This window comes from Malaclemys terrapin, chromosome 8 (assembly GCF_027887155.1).
Source record: "Malaclemys terrapin pileata isolate rMalTer1 chromosome 8, rMalTer1.hap1, whole genome shotgun sequence".
Taxonomy (NCBI): domain Eukaryota; kingdom Metazoa; phylum Chordata; order Testudines; family Emydidae; genus Malaclemys; species Malaclemys terrapin.
The window spans coordinates 66568527-66580755 of NC_071512.1; the positions used below are offsets into that span (position 1 = coordinate 66568527).

The following is a 12229-nucleotide window of genomic DNA, read 5'->3' on the forward strand; positions in this document are numbered from 1 at the left end:
ATGATGTTTTTCATTTCCCTACTCATAGCTATATATGCCCCAATCCTTCAAGAACTTAAGCATGACTTTATGCACTATGAGAAGTCCTATCGACATCTCACAGGGTGAATTAAGCATATTTGTAAATTTTTGCAGGATCAGGGCCATATTTTGTAAGAGATTACATTTAATATCTTTATATCTTTCTTACAAATGGGGTTTACTTACAGGGTTCTTTTTGCAGGGCCAGGGCCTCAATTCCTCTGTAGTTCTCTTCCTGTTGGTCTTGTATGCTGGTTGAGCTGCTCTGCATTTGGCCTGGTTAATTTGCCTGCCCGGTAGCTCATGATACGTTCCTCACATTTATTCCATGTGGGATTTTAGACTCTTTTCTTGTATTTTTTGCATTGCAGAAAGGCAACTTTTTATAATTAAAAAATAGACTTATATTTTATGACCTTCAGTATCCCCCCTCCGGCACCCTCACCCCCAAATGATTTAGCTCAATTGTTCTCTTTTGTTAACGGAACAGAGCTTTGAATATTGGCCGCGAGAAGCGGTACAATTTCTTTTAAATTCCCATGATTGGTATAGTCTAAGTGTCTGTGTATTTAAAAGAGAATATTACTAAATTTACTGCAATTAATTTTTGTTAAAAGAATCCTCTCTAATCTTTAAATGGACCACTACATTTTCAACACTAACTTAAATGTGTCTCCCCAAAATATTTTGGGTTTAACAAAATATTGAAATTCTCCTTGTCAAAGTGAAATTAGCTTTCTGGATACTGTATAGGTGTCATCAAATAAAAAAAAAATTACCATACATAGATGTGACATTAAGTTTGAAAATTTAAGTGTCCAGAACTCAGAAAATGTAAACATTAAGTGCAATATTGTTAAGTTAGTGCTTGAATTTTCTGACTCCTGTGCATTTAGTTCATATAATTTAACATCCTTTTGGGAAAAAGAACAGGAGTACTTGTGGCACCTTTGAGACTAACAAATTTATTAGAGCATAAGCTTTCGTGGGCTACAGCCCACTTCTTCAGATGCAGATCCTTTTGGGGTTTTTTAAAGAAATTTGTGGCCAATGCATTTATTGTGCCACTGCTGTATGAAAGCATATTTGAATATGCAGTTTATCATGCCTTTGAATAATCATGAGGGTGAAGGAGCCACTGTTCTTGGTGCCCGGCAGAGGTTCCAGAAGGCTGTATTTGGTGCAGTAATCACAACTATAGTTTTACAGTAATTGTACCTGCATATTTTGTATACAAGTACTTTTGATGGTACGGATGCCTTGGAGGATTTAACAAAATGTCAGGGAGGATCAAAAATTTGTGACTGTGGTAAGGAGATTCAGGAGGGTTTGACACAGTGATTTAAAAGAAAAGTATAGGAGGAATTTTGTATCTGGTAATTGCTGGTAAGGGCTGGTATTCTAATAAGCAATCTCTAGGGAAGCAGGTTCTAGAGTGCAGACTGCCTTGGAGAATATGCAAAATTTGAAATAGATGACAAATTTGCTCCATATGAAAGGTCAGTAGACTGACTGGATCCCTTCTAATGTCACTGAAAGGAACTGGGGAGGGAAGAAGAATCCTAACCATTTTCCACCTTCCAAATAGCAACAGGGAGTACCTAGAAGTTCCAGTAGCCTTTCTCCTGTATCCCAGGCCAGCTGTTTCTAAATTTGTGGACTCTGAGGGGCTCAGTGGACTCTGGGGCTTGACATATTAGAGATGTGTGTGCTCCCAGATAGAGGCATGCTTGTATATGTTTCTGTCTGCAAGTTGTGCACTTAATTCAATACGAAAAAAATAGAACCTAATCTAAAGGCCTTTGAAAGTGTTCATTTCATGACAAACTTTCCGTATAGATCTATGTGTGACTCAATTTCAGCATTTTAGAATATAAGGCCTCAAACAATACACACAAGTCACACTATTGAATTCAGATAAATAGTTTATACATACATGTAGTCTTATTTTGAAGTTACTCATGTATGCACAGGATAGGGGCCTAAATCTGGTATTCACTTACCCTGAGGAAGTACAATGAAATGTCATAAAAGTGAAATGATTACCTGGGGTATAGAGTAAATCTGAATGCAGTCCTACCACACTTCCACAGTTTCAGCCACTCTTACTTAATTTAAGAACTTGAGAAAGCACTACTAACACTTTTCAACTGGTATTATTTATTGGCTTTCTTATACATTATTGTTTTCCTTTTCTAGCTGCGACAATTAGTTAACATATGCATCAACCCGGATCCAGAGAGGCGACCAGACATAGCCTATGTCTATGATGTAGCGAAACGTATGCATGCACACACTGCAAGCAGCTAAATAGACAAAAGATCATGAAGAAAAGAACCAGAAATTTTCAAGTATTTTTGTGCAAATCCTCCCACCCCTTTTTCATCTGTGTTACATAAATGTAGTTATTCAGAACAGACTGATGTGCTTTGAATTGTGAACCAGTTTACACACAAGCTTCCTGAGGTGTTTTTTTACCAATTTGTAGTTTAAAAATATAGGTTTAAATAGTAAATAAAAAACAGATTTAAAATGTAAAGTATACAATGGAAAATAGTGGTTCCTGACAGCTTTAAAAATAGTGATTTCATATGTATTTTCAAATGTATTTTGTTAATAACAAAATTGTAATCAGTTGGGAGTTCAATTCTAAAACAACATAGCACTGCAGTTTTGCACGATATGGATATTAGGCTTATTACCTAGAAACAAAATGTTTGAATCTTTCTCACTTTTTATAACTTATGGAAGTTATGAATCAACACAGTTAATGAGTTTATTTTAATTTTTGTTCTACAAGGGAAATAATTGTAAGAGAATTCTTTTCTATTTTATAATGAGTTGTACGTAGTTTGCAGTCCATCTTCTCAAGATAAGTGAAGATGGAAACCATCTGATTAGCTGTTTTGATGAAATGGCAACTGTTAAATGTGAAAAAAAAGTTTTTTGGCAAAATTGTGAGACACTCAAAAATCTCTGTAACTTGTCCCTTTTCTTTGTGTTATTGTGGCTTAAATGAACTCAGAAAATTGGCTTTAAGGATTTGGTTTGGCCAGGTTAAACCCCATACTTGCAATTTGATTGGTATGGCTTGACCTACATACCTGTGCAGCACTTTGTTGACTTCAGTGGGTCTGTGCACAGTCAGATCCTAAAACCCTTGCAGCTTCCTTTTGTGGTAAATGGGGTTCGTCTGCACAGGCACATGACTGTCTGAACAGGCCTATTTGAAGGATGAGGGCCTTACGTTACAACTCCCTAGGGATTTCTGTTTGTGGTGGTGTTTCTAGATTTTGTTTTAAAATCCTTTGGGTGACCTTATACTACTATATTTTGAATTCCTTCTAAAAATACTTTTTTAATCCAATGCCTATTGCCCAAAATACAACTGTGCATTGTAATATTTTCATAAAATACCGGGTTTTGTTATCTACCCTATCTTTTTATATGCTGTAAAAGTTACTTTAGCTTTTGCATTTAAAGAAAAAAAAATCAGTGCTGCTTTATTTGTGCAGTCAGTATATTTGTTGATTATACTTTAAAATGGTATCATTTCACCAATATTTTATCTGAGTTCGAAAGTAAGTTCAAAATATGTTGGTTACACTTATATTGGTCACTGTGTATGCATGAATGATTTATTTTATTTGGAAGTGAAAGTAAGTACACACCAATACATTGTACCTATAAATGCTGATGAAAATTGAGGTCTTAATTTCTCAGAATTTCAAGACCATATTTTTAAACAAACACATAAAGCTGCCAAAGTGGTTCATTGCTGCAAGGTTGACAATGAGAATTTTATTGATACCAGCTTTATTATTGAGATGTAGTTAATTTAAATCTTTTTTTGATACAAAAAGTCAGGAAAAAGTAAAAATTCAGTACTTACATGTAAATATTGGATCTGTATACATGAAGTTCACGATGCATTCAACATTTATAACTGTTTTTCCACATTTCCTTTATTAAACAAGTTTGCTTAGACAGTAAAATGAACACTGTGCAGCAATAGTTCTGTTTCTTTGATAGGAACCTTCATTTGATTTGACATAATTTGTAAACAATAAGAACCCAGCTATGGATTTATAGACAAGTTTCAACACATAGAAAAGTTTTTAAATGTTAAGAAATGACATCCTATTGAAAACTATTTGTTTTCAAAAATGCAGTATTTTTTTATACATCTGGAACAGATCCTCAGCTGCTTGAAATTGGTGTAGCTGCATTGATTTAAATCAGCTGAGAATCTGTGCTATGATTTAATGACAAAGCTGCTTTGTTGTAGCATGAATCCTTGGTTTTTCATCTAGCTGTTGTGTATGTATTGAATGTAATCTTTGGGGGCTTCTTTGAGACTACTACGATGAGTAAAAATAGTCATCTGTAAATGTTGGCAGGATTGGGCCCACGTCTTGCCTATCTCTGTCTAGCAACCTTTACAGTGAGCTTCCATTGAATATATCAATTAATTTACTAGTTCTTGGTGACTATTATGTTCCATAAGATTTGAAATTAAATGAAATAGTTTGTACTAAAACAAGGAACAGAGTAGTATTTGCTTGACCACCAGCAATAGCTGTTAGTATGCAAAATTATTCAAGTCATTCTTTTAATCTGTTCTGTTTCTGATAAACAACATTTACAAGGATTGAAAAAAGTGTACACAGTGAAGTTATTTCTATAAGATAGTCTATATATTTTAACCTCTATTTAGGTCAAATCCGCACATCACTTTTTCTGAAGAAACTAATATTTTAGGCAAAAATTATTTCTGGAAGGCTGTACGGTAAGAAAATTACGGGAATAGTTGAGTTAGAAAATGCACTTAAAAATGCTAAGGCTTTTTTAAAAAAAATTGATGATTTAACCTTATGTTGAGTAAAATAAGTAATTCTTATTTTAAAAGCATTAAAATAATGGTATAGAGATGATTCAGTTAAAACTTAGGTGTTGCAAACAATTACCCAATGAAGATGAAAATGCTGGGCAGCCTAGTGTCATATATTGAAGTTTACAAAGGGTAAATGAAGTTTACTCCTGTTTAAGGGTCAGGTTCTACAACTTACTCACACTAAATAGTACTTAATGTAAATACATAGAACTACCATGTAAGTAAAGACTGTAGAATCTTTCCCTTAATAAAGTGCCTGACAGCATATAAGAATTATAAATATAGTAATAATTATTACAACCATTTCTTGAATGCCTTACCATTTAAATAGCTTCTATTACAAAACACCATTCTAGTTACCACATACTGTAGGTATTGTTAACATTTACCATGATATTTATTTTACCAGTTGCATTAAATGCTTTTCCTTTTAAATGAGTATTACATTATAACCAAAAATGTGTAATTATTCTCTGCCTTATATTTCAATAGTACTGTAATATTATTGTCTTCCTTTGTGAAATACGGTATTTTGTTGTGCTTTGAACACCCTTGCTGAGAAGTCTGCTCTTGGTCTTAAACTACTTTGCTGTACAATATTCTAATATAATAAAACATGCAAAAATTAAATATAATGTAAAAATCATAGCACTTCCATGATAGTTTCTGGAGCCTTTCCTGTTACAGATAGGTAACATCTAGTAATATACATATCTTGTGAATAATCTATTACTGCCAGTAATTGATTATAGATGAGAGTTATTGAATGGTGCAAGAGAAAGTTTTAAAATCTTTATAACATATATCAAAAGTGCATAAAATATTACAGCAGGCATGTTCATGATTGCACAAATGTAATGCTTTTAGGTAATACTTTTAAAAGAGTATTTTTAAATTAAAATGAGGGTGTATCTGAAAATCATAAAAATAAGTATATATATATCATAAAAAAGCATGAAAGCCCCAATCCTGCAAGCTACTGCATGTGGGTGGACCCTTCTCCCTTCATGGAGTTCCATTGATTTCAGTGGGCTGCTTGTGCACACAGGTTGAGTAAATAGTAACTACTGTACAGTGTATGCAAATGAGTTCTGTTTATTCAACATACCAATTAGACCTTTATCTTTCACTGTTCTGTATTGCAAATTACTGTGCTTTATTTCTTTTCTGTACAGTTCAGTTGTTCAGATAGTAATAAGATTAGTAGTCTGATCATTTGACTGTTTCTTTTTAATGGATAGGAATTTTACAAAATATGGCAGATGTATAAAAAAAAATTAAGTGTCTGAGAAGGCTTGTGTTTCATTAATGTACTAAAGCCCTAAAAGGTAAAAGACTTGGTAGCTGCTTGAAAGTGGGGGAGGTCGTGGTACTGCCTGTGCCCAGTGTGGTTTTCTGCAGCAATCCCCCACCCCACAATCTCCACCTTTGTTGCTGCAAAGTATTGTTGTATTAGGGTCAAGGCAAAAAAAAAAAAAAGAAAAAAGGCGAGGGTGCTGAGTGGAGAGTACTGTGATTTACAGAGCTGGGTTAGCAGGCTCTGGAAGTGAATTCAGGAAGGCTCATAATTTACTTGTTGAACTTGAGTGTATCTGTCAGAAAAGCATCCAGTTTTGATTTAAAAATTGCCAGTGATGGAGTATCCACCAGGATCCTTGTTAAATTGTTCAAATGGTTAATTACTGTCTCAGTTAAAACTTTACATCTTATTTCTAGTCTGAATTTGTCTAGTTTCAACTTCCACCCATTGGATTTTGTTAAACCTTTGTCTGGTAGATTAAAGAGCCCTCTATTATCAATTTCTGTTCCCCCACAGGGCCTTATACACTGTGATTAAATGACCCCTTAATGTTCTCTGTGATTAAATTAAATAGATGGAACTCGTTTAGAGTGAGGGGACGGACTGTAAGTTCTTGAAATGTGGGGACTGGTGCTAGTTTGGGAGATAGGCTTCTGGGTGGTCAATTTTAGATCACTGATCTTTCCATTACTTGTAACTCTCGTATAACAATCAGTATCCTAGGCCAATCCAACCACTTCTAATCCCTATATCTAATCAGTGAGGAAGTTTCATATTCCTAAACTCCAATCTTTGTGGGTTTGTCAATGAGCCCAAATGTGTGGCTGCCCAAACCTTGCTTCCAGATCACCCTGCAAAGCTGAGATCCTGTGTTTAAAAAACAAAACAAAAGCAAACAAAAAATGGGGCGGGGGAGAACAGGGGGACATAAAGGCACACTGGCTATTCACAATGGTTTACTTTTTATTTATTATAGATTTTGAACATGCAGTAAGTATGGATCTCCCAAGCCTCAATCTGGGCCCTTTCCTGAACCATGTCCTACTTCTCTTTTGCCTGTTCCATTTTATGCTCATCCCTGAGGTACTACTGCAAATATTATTCTACTCCCTCCCACTCCCCGCATTCCCCTTGATTTCATATCTCCTGCTTCTTCCTGAAGTCTGGCACAATCTCCAAAAATATCACTGTGATCATTACCTGCCACTCTTTCCGTCTCCTTGTACTCAATGAGACATGGCTTTCCGCTGATGACTTCGCTTCTCCTCTCACCCTTCTCCAAACAGAGACATAGGTGTCCCCAGACTCCATCTTTCATCCTGTTGTCTCTTCCAACCCCTGCTTGTTTTGAAGTCCACTACATCTAGTTCTTCTCTTCCATGTCCCTCCAAGTGGCCAATATCTGTTGCATCCCTAGCTAATCCTGGTTTCTCCATGACTTTGCTAAACTCCCTTCCTTCCTGACTCCTCAATCTCTACTGTCCTCCTGGGAAATTTCTATTTTCATATTGATAACCAGTCTGACTCCACTCTCTGTTACTTCCTTTGTCTAACCACTTTCTTTGATTTTTAGCTTTGGACAGACTTTCTCACTGTCTCAATCACTCCTGTGACCTTGTCTTTACTAAATTCTGTTCTCTTCATTATCGCATTTCTGAATTCCTTCTCTCTGATCACCACCTGCTTTCTTTCAGCATCTCTGTCTTCATCTCTCCTCTACTCTGTCACTCACCCCTTTTGTGATCACCGGTCTATTAACCTTTCTGACATCTCTACTACTCTCAGCCACCTTCTTCGCTCCTTGACCTCCCTCCTGTCGACTTAGTGATCTATTTTCATCTGTAACTTCTCTTCTACATGTGGCTACTTAAGTGCTTTCTTGCACCACTCTGTTTGCCCATTTGCTCCCCAGACTTTCTCTCCCCCACATTCACTACCTCCATTCCTGGTTCTTCACTTCTGAGCACCCGTGGAGAATGTGTCAGGACTTTACCAACTTTGTCCACTGCAAGTTCATCCATTCTTCACTTAGATCTGCCATATTCTTTTCTGGGCTCTTTTATTTCTCCTCCTATAGAGACTTATACCGCCAATGCTCTCCCATTCTTTTCTATATTCAGTTTCTTCCTTAAATCTTCCACTTTTCCCCTGCAACAAATACCCTCTAATCCTTCTCTGTCCAAAATCTAGTCACCCTCTTCACAAATAAATGACATTACCGGGCAAAATGTCTTCTCTGCTTTTCCCTTGAATTCTTTCACCTACTCCTTCACTCCAGTTTTTGAGTCTAAGGCTATGTCTACACTATTGTGTTAAGTCACCCTAAGTTACGCTACTCCAGTTACGTGAATAATGTAGCTGGAGACGACATAGCTTAGGTCAACTTACTGTGGTGTCTACACCACGCTGGGTCAATGGGATACTCTCTCCCATCGACTTACCTTACTCCTCTCATTCCTGGTGGAGTACTGGAGTCAACCAGAGAGGGCTCAGCCATCGATTTAGTGGGTCTTCACTAGACCTGTTAAATTGACCCCCTGAGTGTTGATCACAGCAGCGTTGATCCCACGGTAGTGTAGACATGGCCTGAGGCAGCTCTTCTACTAACCTATCAATCTGCTCTATTTACCTCATATCTTCACTTAGGTAATTGTCATTTGTCCCCCCCCACCCTTCATTTATCTTTCCCTTACCTTTTGCCCTCTCTCATATGATTCATTTTCCTTCACATACAAACATTTCCCCTATTTTGGGGAATATTTTTCCCCATAATTCCACTTGATTCTCTATCTTCTCTTCCACTTCTTTCTCTCATCCACTTTTTTTTTTTGACATTTCATATTTGTCTCTAGCTTTCCCCCCTCTGTTCATCCATTTTCATGATTTTTGACTTAACATTTTAATGTGGGAGCCCCAAAAACTACCACTCTCCCCTGATCTCTTTCCAGTTCTGCATCTCAAGCAGACTCTGTGACAGCACTAGGATGTCCAGCCACCATCTCAAACTTATTCATTCCAAAATTTAATTTCTTTCCTCCTAACCCTGTCAACATTTTCTGTCTCCATGGGCCACAACCTTGGTATCATCTTTGATTCTTCTCTTGTCCCACTGCCCAATAGTCTATCACCTTGTCCCCTTCAGTAACATCACACTCCACTCTCCCCTCACTATCCAGGCTTGAAGACCCTGTCCAGGCCTTATTGTAACATCTTTATATGTGATTTGGTTCCTTTCTCCTACTTCCAATGTATCCCAAATGCCATAGCTGAAATACAGTCCTGGAACCTTAACGTTTATCTAACTCTGAAGGGGGAATTCCATTGGGTTCCTGTAAAAACCTCCCTTTCTGCAGAATTGGTGGCATTTTAAGAGTACAAGGCTATAACTCCCCAAATCCTCCTTGCATCTTTTTGTTTTACTGTTCTATCTACTTCAAATTCAGGCTTTTTGTTCTACGTAGCCTTACCCTATGTAGCCTTATGATTTTGTTCCACCTTATTTTCTCCTGCACACCCTCTTGCTTGCTATGTTCTTCTAGTCTTAGGGTCTTGATTTCAGTGGGACTACTCGTGCTTAAAATGAGAATGTGCTTCTGTGCTTTGTTCGATCAATGCAAAATGTTCAGCATCTTGCAGGATGGACTCGTTAGTGCTTCAATTTTCTTTCTTCCATTCTTATCCCTGCTCCTTCTATTATGCAGTTTCCTGTGCCTAGAATAGTTTCCCCAATGATCTCTTTCCTTCAAGTTCCTTTTTAAAGCCCACCCTTTCCACTCCTGTTTCCTTGAGTATTCACTACCCTCTTACTTACCTGAACTGTTGTTCCTTCTTTTCTCTTGTGTTTATCATGTCTAACTTAGAGTGAAAGCTCTTCAGGGCAGAGAGCGTAAAACACTCTGTAAACTTATGGTGCTGTATGTCACTTCTAATAATTATAATATCTGTCTTTTGGAATTCAAGAGTAGTCACATCTTTTCCTGCATTCTGCAGTGCCTGAGAGCAACAGGCACAGAATGTGTTATTGCTCTTCACCAAAACCGAGAGGTTGTTTTTTGAGAGCATAATATGGAGCTGAGTTTCAGATTTTGTTTATTTCAGTATGTGTATATACAATGAATAAATTACCCCCTTCCCTCAGTAGTATCCATTTGTACCAGAAGATTTTCTTACAGTGGATCAGTTAACTATTAGACCAAAGAATGTTTTCATATATATATACCTTCAGTTTTTTACTTGTCTGCTATGAAGAAGAGTTTTATAAGATTACCTGCCAATTCTGAATTCATTTTTCTAAAACTGGTTTGTAATGTCTATAGGCCTATTAACAATCCTATTTCACATCAGGAAATGAAAGGGTAAGGCAAATTCTGTCTGCCACTTTGGAGGCATAAAGGGGCCTCAGACAGAACAGAAACAGCCCCCAGATAATGGCCCAAGTACAGTGGCATGAGTGTCCCTGCAGCATTCTCTCTCACACACACCCCGCAACACACCGTGTAGGGCAGCTGTTCCTAAACTTTTTGCTGGCACAACCCCATTTTTATGAATTGCTTCCTTCCAGGACCCCAGATAGCATCAAGGATGCTATTTTGAAGACCAAAATGGCATTCTCACAGCGTGACCTCATGTCACTGTATGGAGGATGCGACTTTGTAGGGAAAAATGGTGTCCGCTGCACAGCATGACTTACATGCACAGTATGTGTGAGGCCACACCACGTGGAGCATGCCATTTTGCTCTACAAAATGTTGTCCTCCACACAGTCATGCTGCTAAAATGCACGCTAGGGTTGCTGCGACCCCATCTACTGATGCATGATCCCATTTAGGGTTGCAACCCACAGTTTGGGAACCACTGGTGTAGGGGCATCCCAGGGATGTGAGAGGTGGTTGCCAGAGCACAGTGATGATCTGGCCAGGGTCTTCTGCGCTGCACAGAAGCACACCATACCGACGCACACCGTTGAGCACACCACAGAACCTGTTCCTCAGCATTTTTAGAGCTACTAGCAAAGCCCAAAATTAGTTGAATCTTGAGGTTATTGTGTTAAATGCTTTTCCTACTTGTGTTGTGGCAAGACACCATTGGGATCTAATCTCAATTTAATTATTGGCTGATTAAAATGATGATATAAGGTCTTGGTATAGCTAATCTATCAAAAATCAGTGATTTTTTTTGCAGGTGGGAATTCTAAAACAATGGAAAAAATCCCTGTGTGCCTGAAATATACTGTATGGACACTCTTCTGCACATGTTTTCATTGATCATCTAACATTGCAGTTATACTTTTGTTCCATTGGAACTACAAGTAGCATAAAAATGATATTAGCAACAGGACTGCATTTCCCTGTTTTAGGGAGGTTGGTTTTTGTTTTGTTGCTGCTTATTTTTGACTTCTGATTTGTTTATATGTTGCTAATATTGTAATAAGATGTGAGACAAGCACCAATATTAATGAAGTGTCCCAGATATTTTATTATTTTCTGAAACAATTGTTTGTCGAACCTAATGGTAAACTGTATGAGTGCTCACATAGGGCTACTGTATACCGTATGACATGTGTAGTGTGTTCATTTACCACCTGAGTGTAAAATTAAATGTTACCAATAAATTTACCGAAAAGGTAAAAATGACAGTCCTGTGATGTTACAGCTGTGAATACATGCTATGGCCTATTATTACTTGCTGAATCTACATGGTTTGAATGGGAAAACCTGCCAGTGAGAGCTGAGAACCTTGCAAACTTAAGTTCACCTTACAAAGTTGCCTTCTAAAGCCTTCAAGGAAAATACTTGGCCTTTTGGGTGGAGGGGGAGAGAGAGAAAGCATGGGTCTCTAAACCTTTGGATTCCTTGGGAGCTCTACTTTCAAACCCATGGATACGACAGCAGAGCTGGCTGAAATGTTTTCATCAACATTTTATTTTGACAAAAAAAATGGCTTTTTTGTTGATGAGGAAAAATGTCATAGAAAAACTTCACCTTTGGTTAAATTTTTGCTTTTTCAATGATAAC

At 37.3% G+C, this 12229-nt stretch overlaps 1 protein-coding gene across 2 annotated transcripts in view; it reads left to right on the forward strand.

Annotated features, from left to right (window-relative positions):
- The window catches only part of NEK7 (NIMA related kinase 7), a 143040-nt gene extending 131187 nt beyond the window's left edge, over positions 1-11853 (forward strand). For both annotated transcript variants that reach the window (XM_054036937.1, XM_054036939.1), the window contains exon 10: positions 2221-11853. In XM_054036937.1, the coding sequence (XP_053892912.1) occupies positions 2221-2331 (111 nt within the window). In that variant the 3' untranslated portion in view covers positions 2332-11853. The remainder of the gene's footprint in view (positions 1-2220) is intronic.
- The last annotated feature ends 376 nt before the right edge of the window (positions 11854-12229 follow it).